The 20,087-nt window shown below is 24.5% G+C and overlaps 1 protein-coding gene across 1 annotated transcript; it reads left to right on the plus strand.

Moving 5' to 3' along the window:
• Positions 1–8,457: 8,457 nt before the first annotated feature.
• Positions 8,458–18,936, plus strand: LOC132921073 (chorion peroxidase-like). Its single transcript, XM_060983903.1, has 15 exons — positions 8,458–8,542; positions 11,799–11,945; positions 12,611–12,687; positions 13,224–13,317; positions 13,407–13,798; positions 14,342–14,515; positions 14,775–14,853; positions 15,016–15,161; positions 15,292–15,533; positions 15,849–15,981; positions 16,077–16,314; positions 17,794–17,886; positions 17,946–18,115; positions 18,202–18,310; positions 18,468–18,936. Exons 1-15 carry the CDS (start codon positions 8,535–8,537, stop codon positions 18,544–18,546), a joined length of 2,181 nt encoding a protein of 726 aa, XP_060839886.1. The 5' UTR covers positions 8,458–8,534; the 3' UTR covers positions 18,547–18,936.
• Positions 18,937–20,087: the final 1,151 nt, after the last annotated feature.

A 20,087-nucleotide genomic window follows, 5' to 3' on the forward strand; every position in this document is an offset into this window, starting at 1 on the left:
TACAGATTTTTTTTTGCTTTTTAGAAATTAATTACTTTTATTTTGAATAATAATATCTAAATATTGTTTTCTATTGTTACTACAAGAATCAAAACTATTAGTTTTATCACTTATTTGTACTGATTTTTTTTTCAAAAAATATTTTCAGTTTATACAAAGAGTATCAGGCTCTTTATAACACAGATAAACTGATATTATATTAAAAAATAAATATTATGTACAACAAAAAATACTTTTTTTTGTGACTTCAATAGTTCCATAGTCCATAATTATACTCTTCTTGCACAGAACATATAATTAACTAAATTTTATAACGGATCATATCACTTAAAATATAGTTAAATAGATTCATGGATATGTTTTATCTTATGATATTGCAGTTAAATTAATTTTAATAAAAATAATTTTTTGTTATAGTACCTTTTAACTAATTTATGAGATATTTACTTAAAAGAAGTATATAGTTATATATAAATTCAACTACTTTATTACTTATTAATTTAGATTTTGTTTTTTGTAGGAATTACATAATGTAAAATGTAGTAACATATATTGACATATGAAATAGTATATTATTTCATCAAAAAATTTGAATGTACTTATTATTAATAGATAAGTACTATTATTATTGTACTACTCATATACTTTATTAACAATAAACAATTACATTTATTTTCAATTCTAAAGCAAAGCCAGTTATTTTATAAGTTTTGCATCGTGTTTTTGAATAATTATTTTATTTCTTACATATAATAATAATAATAATAATAATAAACGTGAAAATACTGGAATATAATGTAAAAACTATAAAAATTTGGGTTTATAAAATTTGGTGTAAAAGTAATAGGTAACTACAAATATTTTTATTGAACACATCGTATTAGATAATGTATATTAATACAAGAACCAAATGTATTATTTTATACTATATACATAATAATATTGATTATATTTTGTTGGGCGAGTGCCGAGTTGTGATTGATATGATACGTACAGAAATAGGCGATTATAAATGTTTGGACTGCAAATAACGTTGAAAATGCTCATTATTTTGTTCATTTATTGCGATTTACGGACATAATTCCTATTAACCTATTTCTGTGCATTGTGCATTCAATAATGTTTTAGTAAAATAAACATGCAGTGATCACTGATCAGTGGTTACCAAGATATATTTTGATATTTAACGACTGTACTAATTATAGCAATAACACTTCTATGCGTATTTGTAATTTAATTGGATGATACCAAAGTGATAGTCTTTTTTATATAGCACTTTAACTTTCATCGTTAAACATCAATAATAATTTACTGAATGAATTTAATATGCACACTGTGTAGTGTAAAGAAAGAATACCTAACATTAATTAAGTAGGACGACGTCCGGAATCCATCACGTGTATGAACAATTACTAGTAAATCATTAAGTAAGTATTATTTAGTAGGTATTATCTACTATAAATAAACAGCGAAAAAAAATAAAAATAAATTAATAACATTCCTTAGTTATATTATTACGATAAGTACAACTGTACAAGGTAATACTACTACTACTATGTTTATCATAATTCAATAGGTACGCAGATAAATTTACTACGGCGCGTTAAGTAGGCAATTTAAGATCATTTTTGTAACTTAATGTTCATAAAACATTATACATATTAACAACATTATATAGATAAGGCAAGTGCTGAAGTGTTAATCATAAAAAACAAACAGAATAATGTGTAAAATGTGTAAGTCAGCTAATAGTAATTCAGCTTATGATTTACCTCAGAACCGGGGCGGTTGTTTTAAAGGATCAAGTCTTAAAGCTTAAGGAATTTTTCATAACGTGTCCATCTATGAATATTAATTATTAATGTTTTTATAATTAATATTAATCAACTAATTAATTAATTATTAGTTAAAATGTTAATTTTTTTATTTAACTAATTAGTATATTGAATTAGTTATGTCGTATCTGTAATACATGTAAAAATAATAACCTAATAAGTGATCAAATATTTAAAACACTAAAATCAGGAAGTCATATATTAAAACAGGATTAAATTATACTTATCTAATAGTGTTCTACAAAACATATTAAACTGTAAACTCGTTAGAACTACAGTGGTCGCCGCTTATTAGACTCACTTTGAGACCAGACCTTTGAGTCCATTAATCGAATGAGTCAATAAGGTGAAAGGTGAATGGTCCCCAAAAAATAATAACAATATTTGTTTACTTAAAAATATTTATTGAAATTTAAGCTATTACGTATGTAACATTCTGTTTAAATAAAAATAAAATATTGTAATAACCTAAGACCTAAGTAGGTACTTAATTTTTCTACCATACTAAAATCACGGAGTTTGTTCATTATAACACAAACAAAATGTCAAATGACAAAGAAAACAGATTTAAATTTGCACATAGAATATTTAAAAATGTAATCACAGGCAATTACGCAGCATATACACCGAACACGACCACGTTTATTCGTACGCTACATCGCTACTTATCGTACTAACATTTGCTTCTGGCTTCTGCTTGGTTTATCGTGAAAAGGTAATTTGATTTATCTCCACAATAAAAACAAAATACCTCAGTACCGATTTATATTGTAAACTTTTACGTAAACCGTAAAAACACGTTTTTTCAATGTATGTACATATTTTCTTTATTTATCTAATTTTCAAATGACCCCATTAACCGGTGTGTGAGTCGAATATTATTGGGCCAAAATATTTGTAAATATTTTATATTATTTCATGTTTGCATAATTGTATATTTATACTATTGTATTAATATTGTACTTTACATCAATACGTGATGTATTAAATTGTTTTCTTTCCTTTTTGGGCAATAAATTATTATTTTATCTTGGTTAATTTTTTAATTAACTTCAGAAGTTAACTAGTTTGTCAGCAGACAAGAAATTACTGATGAAATAACTCAGCTTTTATGAGTTGATTTAAAAATAATACCAAATTAAAATTAAAAAGCTTTTTGACATTTTTGATTTTAATAGTTTTATATATTAATAATCTGTATAACTAAACGGTTTTAAATAACAACAATCTAATGTACTATAATTTCTGTTAGGTTTCTTGAAAAAATAATATTATACATATTTTTACGCAAATGTATTACACTTTATGTGATCCACATATATTAATTATTAAAAAAGTAGATTAACTTTATTTAAATAAGTTAAGTTAGGTATTTTAGGCTTAAAGGATAATTTTTTTATTTATTAACTACTAACTTTGATAACGTGTCCTCGTATGCACCTTATTTAACTTAAGTTAATTATTTTCGCTTGTACGCCTCTGATAATAATACATATTCTGATTGTGTAGATACTGAAGTTGCATCAAGTTGCAACATCTGTTTAGCTAGTATCTAGCAGCTGGAGGGTCAATACTCTCTTATTCCAGTTCATCATAATGTTGAATGGTTGTGCGAACCAAGCGTGATTCGCTTTTTATAACAATATTTATTCTTCAGTAAAATTATTTATTTATTATTTAAAAATTAGTCAACGCATGATACTATTATTACTTATTTTGATTCTATAAAGTTATCTAATGTAATAATTGAAAAGATTAGATTAGATAAAAATATAGGTATATGTATAGCCATATAGGCACCTAATAGCTAATAGCTATAGCTTATATATATATATTGGCATATAAAAATAATATATACTATTATATTACAGTACAGTTTTTTAAAACATTTTCATTGCTACTTAATACGATCACTAAAGAATAATGAGAATTATTTTCGTTTAGACGATTTATCTACAATCCGTAAATAATTCGATTTTATTTTTTTTAACAAACGGTACACTACCTATTTATATGACTACATGAATAACAAAATTAGTTATACTTATATGTATATATCATTATTTTTCAAAAATTATCTAGAACTAACGGAAGGTGTTTTGTTTTTTATGTAATACGTTTTGTGTGAATTGGTAGGCATAAAGGTAACGGATTTTTCAATAAAAGTGTAGACATAATATGTATATTGTCTGGACATTATCGTACCTACTAACCGATTTTGATGGACAATTTTAACAAAATTATACATTGTTCGGACTTAACTATAGAATTTCCTTGTAGTGGTCGAGGTAAAATAATAATTAAAATAGTTTTTTTGTTACATTATATAATTATAAATAAAACCTAGTTATGTAGTTAAATCTTTAAACTAATAATAAACTAGTTTAATTCTATAATATGTATTTTAACTATGGTTATAAATTACAATCACAGAAGGTAAAATGATTGTTTTTATTATATAATAACATTAAAAAAAAAAAACATACTATAATATCTAAATAAAAAAAAATGTATATAAAAATAAAAATTATTACATAGTTGCTCAGCATCATCCTATCCAGTTAAATTTTCTCAGGTTGGTTATTATTATCACCCTTCCCATCATTTATAGACCCTTTACACAGTGAAAATACCAGTACACAAAAACACATGTTTTAAAATATGAAGCAATATAGGTATACAATTTTATATCTAATTATTTAATATAATAAAATCAATGATAAAATGATAAAGAATTCATTATTATGTACTTTATACAGTATATTTTTTATTTTGCGGACCGGTTTTCGTTATTATCTGACAAGTAATACGATATTGTATGACTACTATGACTATCATCTAAAGTTAAGACTATGATAATAATATCTTCTGACGTTATTTCTATTACATCAATATGGATTTCTTAGTACCACTGAGAGTGTGAAAATCTGAAAATTAAATAATGTGTCATCACTCATCAGTCATCACTTATCACCATTTCCCAGTTGCTATAGGCTACTAGAAGAAATACTGTTAACAATAATTATGAAACATTCGTCAAGCTGGTCTAATCGAATTTAATATTTTTACAAAATACAAATGAACCTATATAATAAAATAGTTTATAATTCGTTTTTTTGAATAATTATGTACCATTGATCTAAAATATTTTCTAATCAGTTAACAAATATAAACATAAATATAATATAATTTATTTATAGATAGGTGGTATATGTGATTTCATTCCATTTTAGTGTTTGAAAGAAAACCAATTAAATATATATTTTGTAAATAAACTTGGAATTTTAACATCTATTAATAATTATATGATATATATTATATATATTATATAGCTTTACTATAAATAAATCGTAATTTCACACTTTTTAAGTGTTAAAAAATAATAATAAATCTAGCTATTCGAGGCAATAATAATAAATTAATAACACGTAAGAGTGTCATACTTATTCAATATATTATGTAAACGCCAAATTCACTAACTGTAAAATGTAAATTGGCGACGTACAATTCACATTGTAGAATAACATAATGATTAATATCATATACATTATCTATTTAATTATATAGTATTATTTAGTTTATTATACTAAAGTATAGTAGTAATATATTATATTATACACGATACACCAATTGAAAAGTTGCGAGAATATATGCTAAAGAATTATAAAATTAGCGAAGTATATATTATATTAAATATACCTTTTTAAGGTGATTCACCAAGTATGGTCATCATCTTTTTTTCAATTTTGATTTTTGAAATATTTACGATACAAACTTTTATTTTTCAAAGAGAAATTCTTCTTCTTTTTACTGTTAATTATTTAGTGGATAAAATTGTTTTAATAATATACTTATTTCAAATTTCAATATATTTTTTCAGTTATTAAAATGTAATATATATACTGAGCATAAGAATTCTTAAAATAGATATAATATTGAATGTAGTGATTAGGTATTATTATTAATTTATTATTTCTAACATCAGATTTGGTAATTCGTTTAGTATGTGACCTACCGAGCGAAAATCGAGTCTAGTATGTGACCTATCTGTATTACACCGAGTTTAGTATTAAATCAAATAGAAATTATGGTCGCAGACTAGAAGGACTTCGGATACTCGGAACATGTAGTAAAATTTGAGATAATTCGGAACGAAGGTTTTTTTATTGTGAGAGAGAAAGAGTAAGTTAGAGAAACTTTAATTTTGATTATCGAAAATTAAATATTACCCGGTTCTATTATAATATCAGACGAATGAAGATCATATTCTTATTTAAAAAATAGAGGGTATGATCATAGAACAGTAAACAAACCAAAGCATTTTGTTGATCTAACTGCTATTGAAGAAAAAATGGGTGAATAATGCGCAGTAAACGAATTGCGTCCCGATAATATTTAACAACTACACTAATTACTTCCGATGTCAGTACATTATTTTCTTTCCCATTTAAGACAGACTCAGAACTGTCAATAGCAACATTAAATATTATATTGCTAATGGTAGGTTAAAAATATTGTTTTTCATTGTTTCGTAATTATGTACATCGGAAGTATTGTTTTCGTCGTTGATTCGTTAAACTAATAAAAATGTATTATTAAAAAAATACAAGTAATGATAGGTTATTGTATTATTATACCTATTAAAATGCTATTATAATATTATTTATGGATTGGTTAAAATTTTAATGATACAGTTTTGATATAATCTAAAATTCAAAACGTGTTATTTCGTTCACGTCATTATTCATTAATATTTTTTTTATACATTCTGAATTCAGGGACGTAAATAGATGAGAGTGTGTCACTAATCTCAATTTTTATATCGGGACACAATTCGTATGTAGCCGAATAATGAATATGCTTGATGAATCACCCTGTATAGAATAAATATGGCATAGGTAGGTCGTACTACAGGTAATTCAAAATTGAATTATTTTAAAATTACATAAATATTTTTTTCGAAATAATAAAACAAAGATGATGATTTCTAAGCTAAGAATTTCATAGACTATTGATATATACATAAAAAAAAACATTTTAGAATATAATGTGCATCATTATGGTAATAATTATTAATTGTTCTTAAAAACTAAAACAATTTGCACCCAGTTTAAATTATCGTAATCAAGTTTTGTATGGAAGTTTTGTGAGTACTGTTACATAATGTTTTAATTGATACATTTTTGAAACAATAGAAAAACACATGGCGCACGATGTACTTAAATATGACGATATTATATTATTACGTAATATTGGGAAAGTTAAATAGTCTTACGAAAAAAATAAAATATACAAATTAAATCACTAAAAATCTTGTGTCTTTTTAATGAACTGTGAATTATATTAATACCATTAATAATACATTTATGGTGATTTAGTTTGTATTTAATTATTGGTAAAGCTAATATAATCCGCAAAGTATATTTGTAGAAACAATAATAGTTCAAAGTTCAAACACCGTTAAGATTTAAATAATACTATAATAGGTATTGCTGTAAAATACTACCTATTTGTTAAATTTTTTACTTAAAATAAATGTATAATGATTAATTAGTAATTATTTATTATTCATATTGCGTAAAATAATTTCATATTGTTTTATTTTGTGAAAAAAATTATTAACTAAAGATAGTAACTTTTTGACCTAGAAGGATATAATTTATTAATTTTATTAGAATATTTTCTAAAAAAATATGTGTATTTAAATGCCTGGTCGCATCACTCGCAATACATTATACATATATACTACTTTCTTCGAATACTTTTTGTCAGGAATAACATATTACGTATTATGTAGTCTTTCAAAGACGCGAAATCATATATTTTCCGAATTGTCCTCAACTATGTACAGTGAAAGGGTATCTTTTATTTTTAGTCATAAATAATATATTTATATCGCTGCTAAATATGGTTTCAAAGATTTTAGTACCTAGAGGTTAAGAGAGTGTATTGTATAATAATATAATAACGTTATTCGCTATATAACTGGATAACTCAAAGAAAAAAACATATACTTTCTCCGCTGACTACTAATTGAATAGCAATATAATATTATACTATATTATTATGCACCCATATTGAACAATGTATCTATCTTTATTGTTAAAAATATAATTAAATATATTACATATATTTTTTTTTCTCGGTATTTGAACGATGCGAGAATATATTTTTAAATTATAGTTATTAGATACAACTCATAGCAGTTGTATAATAAGTGTAATTTTTCACATGTTATGCCTCTTATATAAATTTGTATTTGCGTGCGTTGTTTGTTAGACTTTTATTTTTCCAGACTATTTTTAATAGATGATTAAGTATATTGTCAGTTTATATTCCAAATTAATGATCGGGAAAGTTGAAGTCAGTAGATATCATAAGATTTATATTTGTATCGTTTAAAATAACTGTAATACCTAGTACCTACTTGTATATGGAACAATCTGCTTTGACTGATGCGATTTCCGAGTGTGATTTTTTTACTAAGATTATGCACTTTACCGGTGTGACGCCATACATTTTCCGAGTTGTCCTTGACTATAGTGAAAGGCATCTTGTATTTTTACAGTCATATGTAAATTTGGTAGGGGAAATTTTTGTGAAAAAAGGGGTCATCGAGACTGTTTCTAGTAGTGTACTCACATGTTCCTTATGCGTAATAGTAAATACACGTGCAGAGTGCAGTAGGAAATCGCTTTGATGGATAGGTAAGTTCAAGTACCAAATTTGTATTAATAATAATAAAAATAATGAAGCATGAAATATTCAAACATACAGTTCATAATTAAACTTTAACGTTCTAAAAAATAAAACCGGATAGTTTTTTAGAAAAATGTTATTGCATCGATAACGATTATTTTTGAAATTGAAATTTTATTTGTATTAATTAATCCAAAAAAAGTATTGGTATAGGTATATAATATATGATAATGATTTTGGATTTTGATGAAAAATTATATGGCTTAATCATAGGCGAATGACTTTTTATCATTAACTCAATTGTTTAAATTAAAAAAAAAAAAATTATACATACGTGATATTTTGCTCATATTATGTACATTGAAGTAAAAATATAGTTATAAATGTTTATAAAAAGTTATTGTAAAATCTAGAGTTATGTGTATTATATAATTTTAACTACATCTCTATTCCCTGTTTATGTTCGTTAGATATTTTTAAATTCATATTTATACGTAGATAAATGTATCAGAATGAAATATGAAATCTTAACAATTATTCGATACAATTCTGATAAAAATATATAATAATAATACTATGATAATCGTTTTTATATAAACGTAAAATTATTTTTTATTTAGTGCATTTTACCCTAATATAAGATACAACATAGGTATAAATAACTTATGGAGAAGTATGAAAGCATCAATTGTATTTTTGTATACTTATTTTTTTTGAAATTGTAGCTATAGATTTTTGTATATATTAAATATAAAAAAAAACCTTAAAATATTAAATGTATATTGCTTTATAGCTAAAGGTAAGTTATAGAATTTTAATAACGAATTACTAATCATAGAGTTTGATACATATTTATTGAATACCGGGTTTGAAATATAAAACATTAAAAGAATAAAAAATTTTTTTTGGTGTATGAAATTCATATATGTATTATGAAATATTTTTCAATAGGGTGTATGTAAGTATTTATAGTATCTAAATATTATAAATTCTGAAAAAATTAGAATATTTGCGCGTAACTTTACAAGTAGGTAATGGCATAATTATTTACCAACGTTCAGTTTACTGACATAATATGAAGGGGTTTCGTGTGAAAACAAATTTTAGGAAAGCTAAAAATTGGTATGTTATTAAAAGAATACCATACAATATGATATAGAATAAAGTATTTCACCATAAAACTCTGTGATAATAAAAAATATAATTTCTATTGGGTGCCTACTTTCTCTGCTGATGGTCAATTACATTTGGCATGGCTGGCATTGTGTATTTTTATTTTTATACTAATACGTTTAAAATCCGTTTTCATCTATTGATTAAATTATATTATCGCTCAGCAAACAAGAATTATATAAAATATTATTCTAAAGCTATTATTTTTTTTAATGTTTCACCAATTACGTATAAAATGTGAAGGTTTATTATTTATAATTTGCAACATAAGTTTAAAAAATTATCAGAAACAGTAAGTCGTGATTTTGCTAATAATAATTAAGAAATCTTTTGCCAATCATTTATTCATTTTTACTATTATGTAATAAAGTATTTAATGTAATCATTTTTATGGAAATTATTATTGATAATGATATAATGGCACAGTACATAATCACGTTCGTTTTAGTAGAATTGTATTTCGCTTGAACTAGTAACATTTCAACACTCGATTTGTTTACTGTAAAACGTTTATATTCTTTATTATTAAATTACTCATCATTAAATGCTTAATGCACATGAAATTATATGCTATAGAAATTGTGACCATGATATTTAAAGTCCCGCATAATGGCAAGCATAATATTAATATTGTTCAGATGTTAGTGAAAGTGTGGGTGAGCCAAAAACACAATATAATGGTTTATATTAATATATTCTAGCTACGTAAATCTGTTGTATAAAATCTTGATAACAAATTTAATCTAATCATTTACGTAATTTTTGTTTTGTAGTTTTCTCTAAAACCATTTATTCAAACTAGGTATATCGTTAACGGTTTATATCTAAAAATCTAAGTTAACCTATTGGATGACGACGTACCTACATAATTGGTAACGGAAGACGTGTAAGCAGTAGGTACTATAGTTAGATTTAATTGATGTCAATAAATATATAACGCTAGGTATATAATAAGGCACCACACATAGATACAACACGTATTTACAAATTAAAATTTTTGAAACCGACATTTATTTTTTACAAAAACATATTCTCCACAGGAAATTCTTTTAAATTAAAATATTTGATAATTTTTAAAAGCCGAGGCCTTGGAAGGTCTATTTAACCTATTTTTCTGAAGTCTTGAATTAGTGAAATCTTTCAAAGGATATTATATATTATATATTAATTATGTTGTAAATTAAAAATGAATTGCGTTGAAAACTAATTAAATGAAACAGTAGAAATAAAAAAAAAGTAGGTACTTGCACAATATATACATCACATATAAATTATAAATTATATTAAACCATAAAATTTAATCTTATACTTTTATAATGTACATATTTTATAGAATATTAATTATTAGATTGGTTATTCTGGATAAATTAATTATATATAGAGATGTGGCATGTATGGCTATTTTATGATTAAAGCCTTAAAGTCATTACTTTAATCTCAAAATAAGATGATTACTTTAGAAAATGAATAAAACAAATCATGCTCGTTTCAAAAAATATTCCCCCCCCCTCGTTCACTGTAATTGCGTCACTAAAGAGAAGTAAAATGGCTGGTTCAAATAGAATAAATTGAATTAAATTAATTTAAGGTGCAACTATATTGTTCTGGACTATGAATATAATACAGTAATATATATTACAGTATATTTATAAATATATATATATATATATGTGTATAATATTAAAATTGTCTTGCTTTTAATTATTAGCCGTTGTGGTCACTGGTCATTCTTCGAATTATAAAAATGTAATACTTAGGCAATGTTTGATTGTGACATTTTTGTATTTCAAAATTAATAGCTTATCTTATTTGCAGCGTATAAATAATTAATTATTTTAAGTTAAAAAACAAAATTAATGTATAAAAATAAAGTTTTATATAAATATTATACAACCATTACGTATAATTTATTTTATTAAATTAATAAAAGTTCTATACTTAAATGTATTAACACGCATAGTCCATAATATATTAAGAAATTATAGTGCACATATTAAGAAATATTTATATTATATATTTCATAACAAAGATAATAAAAAAATTTAATTTCAGAAATTTTAGAAATTTTCATAATGATTTGTTTCTTTTCAGAGTATTTATAATTGTCAGTTCAATACTGACGATATGCACTTTTGGAAAAACTCAATCTATAGATGGCGAATGTGCACTTCAACTAACTGGTTCGGGAAGGACTAGTTTTTTTGATTTTAATACTAACACATTAAGAGGTGGTCCACTGTAAGTATAAACATTTACGACTATAAACTATTTATTAATCAAAAATTAGCCAAATTAAATCTATATCTGTTTTCTGCTTATTTTGTTCTATTAGAAATTTAGGAAACTCGATTCAATATATATTTTAGTCTGTATATGTAAAATATACGTGTAGATTTTAAATATAATACAATTCTTCAGCTAACATTAATACAATTTTTTTTTTTTTAAATAATGATTTTTATTAATAACAATTTAAATATTTTTGAAGCTCAATTTTTAAAATACGTATAATAAGCACAAACAAATATATAAGTACATAGTTCATTATTGATGTATTAGTGTATAGTGTATATTACTAATAAGTTATAATATTTAAGATACCATAGCTACAGAAGTATTATATATCCCGTTCATAAGTAATTAATTTAATTTATAATATATTGAAATACAAATTTATAATTAATAAATAATCATAAAATACTAATTATTTAAATAAATCAAAATTAAAAAACGAAAATAGGTACAAAATGTACATTAACTATAATCATATTAACAAGCTATTAGTTTTCATTAAAAAAATATGAATATAATAATTTTGTAGAACTATGAATATTATAAATTATAACATATTAGGAAAATACAAATTAATGATCTGTAATATATTTATTTTTTTAATATTCAAGTGGTTTTGGTCTACCAGGTCAATGTATCACATACGAAGCAGTCAACCAAGCATATATAGATGCCAGAAAGAGAATAAGTAAGTATAAACACAACTTGAGTAAAAATCCATGTTTAGATACCTGCTCCGAAAATAATATTGATTTATAGTGGTGAAATAAAATGTATTTATAAAAATAATTTTCTAGAAGTTCTTAACAACGTATGCATTTCACTTTATATGAACTCTACCATGTAAAAGTTATTTTAATCAATTTTAAGTGTAAAATTCATGAATACAAATATAAATATTATATAAATAAAATCGCAAAAAAAAAGTTAAATACTCCAGCTGTACAGAATGAAGACGAATGATAATCAGTATCGGTGAAAGGATTTACAGTTTTCACAACCGGTTTTACTGGATCATTGTTGTTGGAGGATCCGAATACTTTTTGTATCCATTTAAATATTGCAAAATAGTAAATACTAGCTATTGCTTATAGAAAGGAGATAAAATAATAGACAAATGTAATTTACATCCCGTGACCTCTAATATACAATTACAACTTACATTAACAATAATTACAATGTATTATTGCGAAGGATGATTTATATAAATATTCAATTTTTCAGATGTGGCACAAACAAATAAAGATAAGTGGACAGCTCAAGAATTGGCATCTGTTGGCGAACTATTGTTGGATATATCCATACAATTGACTAAAAAGTAAGGTGTACTCGCATACCCGCGCGCGAACACATTGCAATGATTATCGAGGCATTCATAAACATCATATTATGTTTACAATATTATAGCTATGGACTTTCTTATGAAGAAGTAGAAAAGGGATTGCCTCAAATAGATACGTCGAGAACTTTGATCAGAGAGATATGTCCGGCGTTCTTGTCCAACGTCGAGTGCAGACCGGGAAAGTACAGGAGATATGATGGTCTATGTAATAACGTTAAGCACCCGACGTGGGGCGCTACCAATACACCATTTTCGAGACTAGTTGGACCGTTGTTTTCGGACGGCATGAGTGGACCAAAAGTCAGCAGCCTCAATAATCGAGATCTACCGACAGCTAGAGTAGTGTCCAGAACAATGCACCCCGACGAAGGGTACCACGAACACGCGGCTACCGTTATGTTGGTCGCTTTTGGTCAGTTTATGGATCACGATTTCACACTCATGGGAACGCCTGCTGGTAAGGATTAGCTTAAAAATATTTTACACGGAATATATTATAATTATATTATATTGACCGTTTATCAATGAGGTATATTTTGTATTGTTTTTTATATTGATTATCAGGTAAAGAAACTTAAATGCTTAAATAATGTAAAATAAGATATTCTTATCATATAAGTTATCTGCTATAACATTTAAGGTTAACTTTAATTCTTAGTGAATCATTATGAATATAATAATATAAGTTATATAGCGATAGTTATACGTAAGTTATATAAATAATATTAATAGACAGGCAAGCACACAAAAAAAAATTAAGGAGGTTCATACAAATTTTTTAAATAACCACTATTACATCGTACGAACGGTAAGTAACTATACGTATAAATGGCGTTGAAAACAAAAAATAAAGTATACCTAATGATTTAAATATTGATCAGCAGATTGATAATTATAACAAATTATGTTCTCGTAATTATAAATATACTTTTGTTCTGCGATTATTAAAAGAAATTTCAAAAAAGAGCTTTATTTTAATGAATATATATATTTTTTTTAGATCCAATTACTAAGAACGAACCAGAAGAATGCTGTAATAGACCTCCACATTTAAAACATCCATACTGCAATGAAATTCCTGTTCCTGATGATGATTACTTTTATAGTAAATTCAATGTAAAATGTATCGATTTTGTAAGAGCTTTTCCATCTGTACGACCAGGGTGTCGCTTAGGTAAGGAACTATGTTGCATCTTTACGATTTTGTAGATATATAGGTAATTTTATGTTTTTAAAAATAGTATACAAAATACTTATTAGTAATATTTTTTTAAGCGCATGCATTCATAAAAAAAACAAAAATAATATTATAATAAATGTGTAATTAATGTTATTATATTTTGGAGTATTTTTATTAAATAATAACTACTTACCCAGTATAATATTTTTTTGTTATATTAAAACAATACAAATTATGTCTTATGTTATTTTAGGTTCAAGAGTACCATTCAATACTTTGACTGGTGTAATTGATGCAAATACAGTTTACAGCGTAACCGAAGATTATGCCAGGTATTTTAAAAAGTTAAAAATGTTGATGCACTTTATATTAATTTTAAGGGGATACTAGTTCATATTTATTAAATTAATATTATAGTTTAAAATATTATATCGAATAACTATTTCGAATCTTTGACTATAATTAACAAATATATAATGTTTAATTACATATAGACATTTAAGAACCGGTTATGGAGGTTTACTTCGTATGAACCCAGCGTTTGTTGATCATGGATTAAAAGATTTATTGCCATTGAGACTTAAAGATCCCGATGAAGGATGTACTAGATTGAACCGTTCACAATATTGTTTTGATGCTGGTATATTAAATTATATTAATTTATATTATTAAATAATAGTTTTATATTTAAATATTTTACATATCATACCTACCATTTATATAAGCTATTTTAAAAAAAAATATATACATATATAATATTTAATTTACAGGAGAAGTTCGAGTAAACGAACAACTCGTACTTGCTACTATGCATATAATATGGGCAAGAGAGCATAATAGAATAGCTAAAGAGTTTGGTAGAATTAATCCACATTGGGATGACGAAACTGTTTTTCAAGAAGCGAGACGAATCGTTATAGCAGAAATTCAGCACATAGCTTATAACGAGTTTTTGCCTACATTACTTGGAAAAGGAGTTATGGAAAAATTTGGACTACTTTTACAAAAAGAAGTAATTTAAATAATTCGTAATACTATTGATTCAAAATTTAAATAAAAAATCTTATAATACTAGGTTTATTTTAATTGTTAAAATAATATTAAAAATGTATTATCACTTTGACACACATTTGAAGTATTAAAATATACTTTTAAATTATAATGTGTTTTAATATTAGTTTTATTAAATTATTGTCATAATAATATGTTTTAGATACGTTTATATTTTCCTGTGTGGTTATCACTTATTAATATCTAATATGAATGTATAACTTACTAATTTTTCATCATAGTAAATATTTATTAAGTAACATATGTTTATATTTAGGGTTATTGGGATGGCTATGACTCGAATGTTAACCCCAACATTCTATCCGAATTTTCAGCAGCAGCTCTCAGAATTGGTCACACATTTTTACCTACTTCGATTGAAAGATGGAGCAAAGCTCACAAATTCATAGGTAAATTAGAATAAATTAATATGCATTTATATATATATATATATATTGTAAAATAAGTAAAAATATTAAACAATTTTTAATTCACCTTAATTTAGCATCTAAAAAATTGTCGGATCTCATCCGCCGTCCATACGATTTGTACAGAGCTGGAGTTCTCGATGAGTATATAATGGGCTTAACTAATCAAGTGGCTCAGGCTATGGACGATTCAGTAACACAGGAAGTCACAAATACGTTGTTCAAGAAACCAGGTAATCGGTTTGGAGTGGATTTAGTAGCATTTAATATTCAAAGAGGTAGAGATTTTGGATTACCTGGATTTATGGAATATAGGTAAGTGATCACCTAGTCTTTGTAATACGACGAAATTTACATCAATATTTATTTAAAATAAACTATGAATTTTAAAATATTTAATTATTAGGCAATAGCTTTGTGGCTTTGTTGTTACTCTAAATATAATACAAATTAAAAAATGAGTAGTTTTCAAGATCATATCATGTAATTAATTATTCAAAAATAAATAACCGTAGATACAAATCATTTTAATTAAGTATTTAAATTAGTGTTTTTCAGACATTATATTTTAAACAATGTTTGTTATTTTTGAACTATTTAAAGATATTTTAAACGTTCTAATTAATTTTCTTGGTAAAAAAAACTTGATAATATATCACGAGGTTCCTATAAAATTTTAATTCCATATATTCAACATCAATTACATACTAACATTTTAGTATAAGTGCTTCAAATACATTATTTAAAAATTTATTCAAATCACAAAAATATAAAACATATTTTTTAGTAAAAAGTTCACCAAATTTAAAATATTAATGGTTTAGACTTGAAAATGTAATAAAGTGATCGTAGTAAGATGATCTTACATCAATATATTAATATCTAAAATAAAGTAGCACAATATTTTTAGTAGAAACTTAAAGTTAAACTTTAAATTTTGATGAAATCGGATCTTTAAACAAAAAATAATAATTAAATTTTTTTTATTTCAATTCAAAAAATATTAATCAATAATCATAAAGCATTAAACTTTTTGCCATTATATAAATTATTATTTTCTACACACAAAAGTATAAAATAAAATAATTTCAAAAATATTTAGACTGGCTTTAGGCTACTCTATATTATCATATAATATATAACAAAATCATATTCACACCGTTTCATGATACATTTTTATTGACTTATATTATAGTTTATAGTTAAAAACACGATATGTCGTCTACCAAAAATATGCAATCAAATAAATTATTATTTTTTGATTCTTGTAGTATGTTAAAATATATTATATATACTATAATGTATGTATTTATAATTTAACTAATGTATATTTTTTATTTGATAATTAGTAGTCCTCACTTACTACTTACTGCACTCTTGCCCTTTAGGGGTTAGTTATTAATTGATTTATTTTAACAATAACTAAACTATTATTAATTATTATTATTATTAATATTATATAATATAATATTATGTTATGTTCTTGGAAAAAATAGTTCAAACGTTGTTTATAGAATAGAAACCTATTTAATACTTACATAAATAAATTGTAAAATTTCTTTAAAAATCGAAACTTATTTCTTCGCTTAGAATCTTTTAAATTATTTATTTTATTTTATGATCTATTAGATTATCAACGGTTTCTTACTGAATTAAAATTTAACATATCCATTAAGGTGACCTACTTCATTTAATAATTTCATTCAAAAACAGCAGAGTAACATGAAAATATTTGAATACAAATGATATTAGTGAAATAAATTTTATATTAATTTAATTATATGTTTGTGTTAGAAAATTTTGTGGATTACCAGCATCTGACTTATTCCAAAGTTTGTCCGGAGATATGCCTAACTCTACTATTCATCGATATTCAACAATATACGAGTAAGTAAACAATTACAGGCTTAAAGATATTATTTATAAAATTAATTTCATTCTTACAGCTCTCCAGAAGACGTAGATTTATGGTCTGGTGGTGTATCCGAAAAACCATTACCAGGAAGCATGGCAGGTCCAGTTTTTTCTTGTATTTTGGCTACTCAATTCAGTTATGCCAGAAGAGGTGATCGTTTTTGGTATGAATTGCCAAATCAACCATCTTCGTTCTCTCCAGGTATTTAAGAATATAAATATAAATTATCCACTTAGAATCTAAAAAATAATCATTACAAATACGATTTTTCATAATATTTACTTTAGATCAACTTCGTGAAATCCGAAAAGCTAGATTAGCCCGAGTGTTGTGTGACAATACTGATTTGATCGACACTATTCAGTTATGGCCAATCGTTCTTCCTGATCATGAAATGTAAGAAATACGTTTATACGTTTATAATATATAATGCAATTTATATTTCAGTTTTTAAATTAATGATTTATTAAAAAAAATTTTAATAAACATTATGCACATATTAAATATGTGATATAATAAATATCTCGATTACTATAATAATATCTTTGTTTAGAAACCCTCGAGTACCATGCCGCAGTGGAATTATTCCATCAGTTAACCTGAACAAATGGGCTGATTTTCCGACGTCGTGAAATCTGAGTTCATTCACTTCTGTTTAAATACCACCTATTATATTATACATAAAATGACATAATTTTACAATTATTGACTTTTGAATTGACGACATATTACAGAGATTATTTACTGTATAATGTATTGGTAATTTTATAAACACACAAGCATTCATTTTTTTTTTTTTTTTACTATTATTTTGTTATTATTTTTTTATTACATAAATAAGTGATGTAAAATTCAATAGAGTATATTTTTATTAAATTAAATTCAAGTACCATATCATTCAAAAGTACTTAATTTTGATATCTTAATATAAATGATTGACTGTCGGGTTCCTTATTCTCGTTTTACTCAATGTTAACCAATCAAAGTATTAAATATAATACCAATTTTTTATTTTTGTACAATTGTTTTTTTTTTATAATTATATATATATTTTTTAAATTGATTATTTATTGCAGATTATAATATTACTATGAAAACTTAGGTATATTATTATGAATTTAGTGTGTAAAAAAACCAAAAAAAAAAAAAACAGTTAAATATAGTAGCTAATAAAAAAGTCAAATATGTATGTATTTAAATAAATTATGTTGATATTTATTATTTTCATATGATATTTTTTTAAGCTTAACTATATTACAATGAAAGTATAGAATTGTCAATCATATTGCTTATGAGAAATGACTTGATAAGGTAACTAGATTATTTTTATAGTATTATGAAAATAATAAACAATCTTACGTATCTAAAAATATTACCGTAGCGCAAAGGCATCACTAAAAATGTCATGAATCAAGTTCGATCAACAGTGTTTAAACAGTAAAGAAGCACCAGACAAAATTAAAACATATAATCTTACTTATATGAGAAAGTTAATCTAGAATCTTTAATCGCAATTGTTGTGTGATTTACTTGTTTAACTATATTTCATTTATAACAACTGGATATCCCGATAAATTCTTGTACTTTGGCAATCACTTTTACCAAACATTTTTTTATAATAATATGAAAAAGCGGAAACATAGTCCCACGCAGTAGTGTAGCGAAATAGCCTATCTAAAACGCCGTGTCATCAACTTTTTACGGGTGGAAATAAATTAACATTATTTTATCATATTATTCACTACATGATACTTGTGTGATACCAGAAACGTTAGACCTACGATATCGGTGTATCCGGAGTTTCCACTCATTTTTTTTTTAACTAAAATCAAAATTTAGTCAATCAAGTATAATATTATCGTACTTCTATTTTTGCTTTAAATAATTCTAATTGCTTATATTTATTGTTCATTTAAGTACATTAAACAAAAATATGTATGATGATAATAAAAACTGTTTATACAATGTGGTTTACGTCACATTTTTTAGACAAGTGAATTATTCAATATTGATTTGATGAGTGATGATCACGTTATTGAAAAAAAGCAAACATCTAGACAGAGCCTTTGATGGAACACCAATTGTTGTTATACGAACCCAATAAACGTACACAATAAAATGGGGACTCATTTTTGTCTTTAAAATTTTTAATAGATTATAAACAAATAATGCA

This window comes from Rhopalosiphum padi, chromosome 2, assembly GCF_020882245.1.
Source record: "Rhopalosiphum padi isolate XX-2018 chromosome 2, ASM2088224v1, whole genome shotgun sequence".
Lineage (NCBI taxonomy): Eukaryota > Metazoa > Arthropoda > Insecta > Hemiptera > Aphididae > Rhopalosiphum > Rhopalosiphum padi.

Excerpts from the sequence above, each read along its gene's own strand:
- LOC132921073 (XM_060983903.1), top strand. Across the intron at positions 13,318-13,406 it reads TCCATACAATTGACTAAAAA|CTATGGACTTTCTTATGAAG; the intron begins GTAAGGTGTACT and ends ACAATATTATAG. Across the intron at positions 18,116-18,201 it reads ACCATCTTCGTTCTCTCCAG|ATCAACTTCGTGAAATCCGA; the intron begins GTATTTAAGAAT and ends TATTTACTTTAG.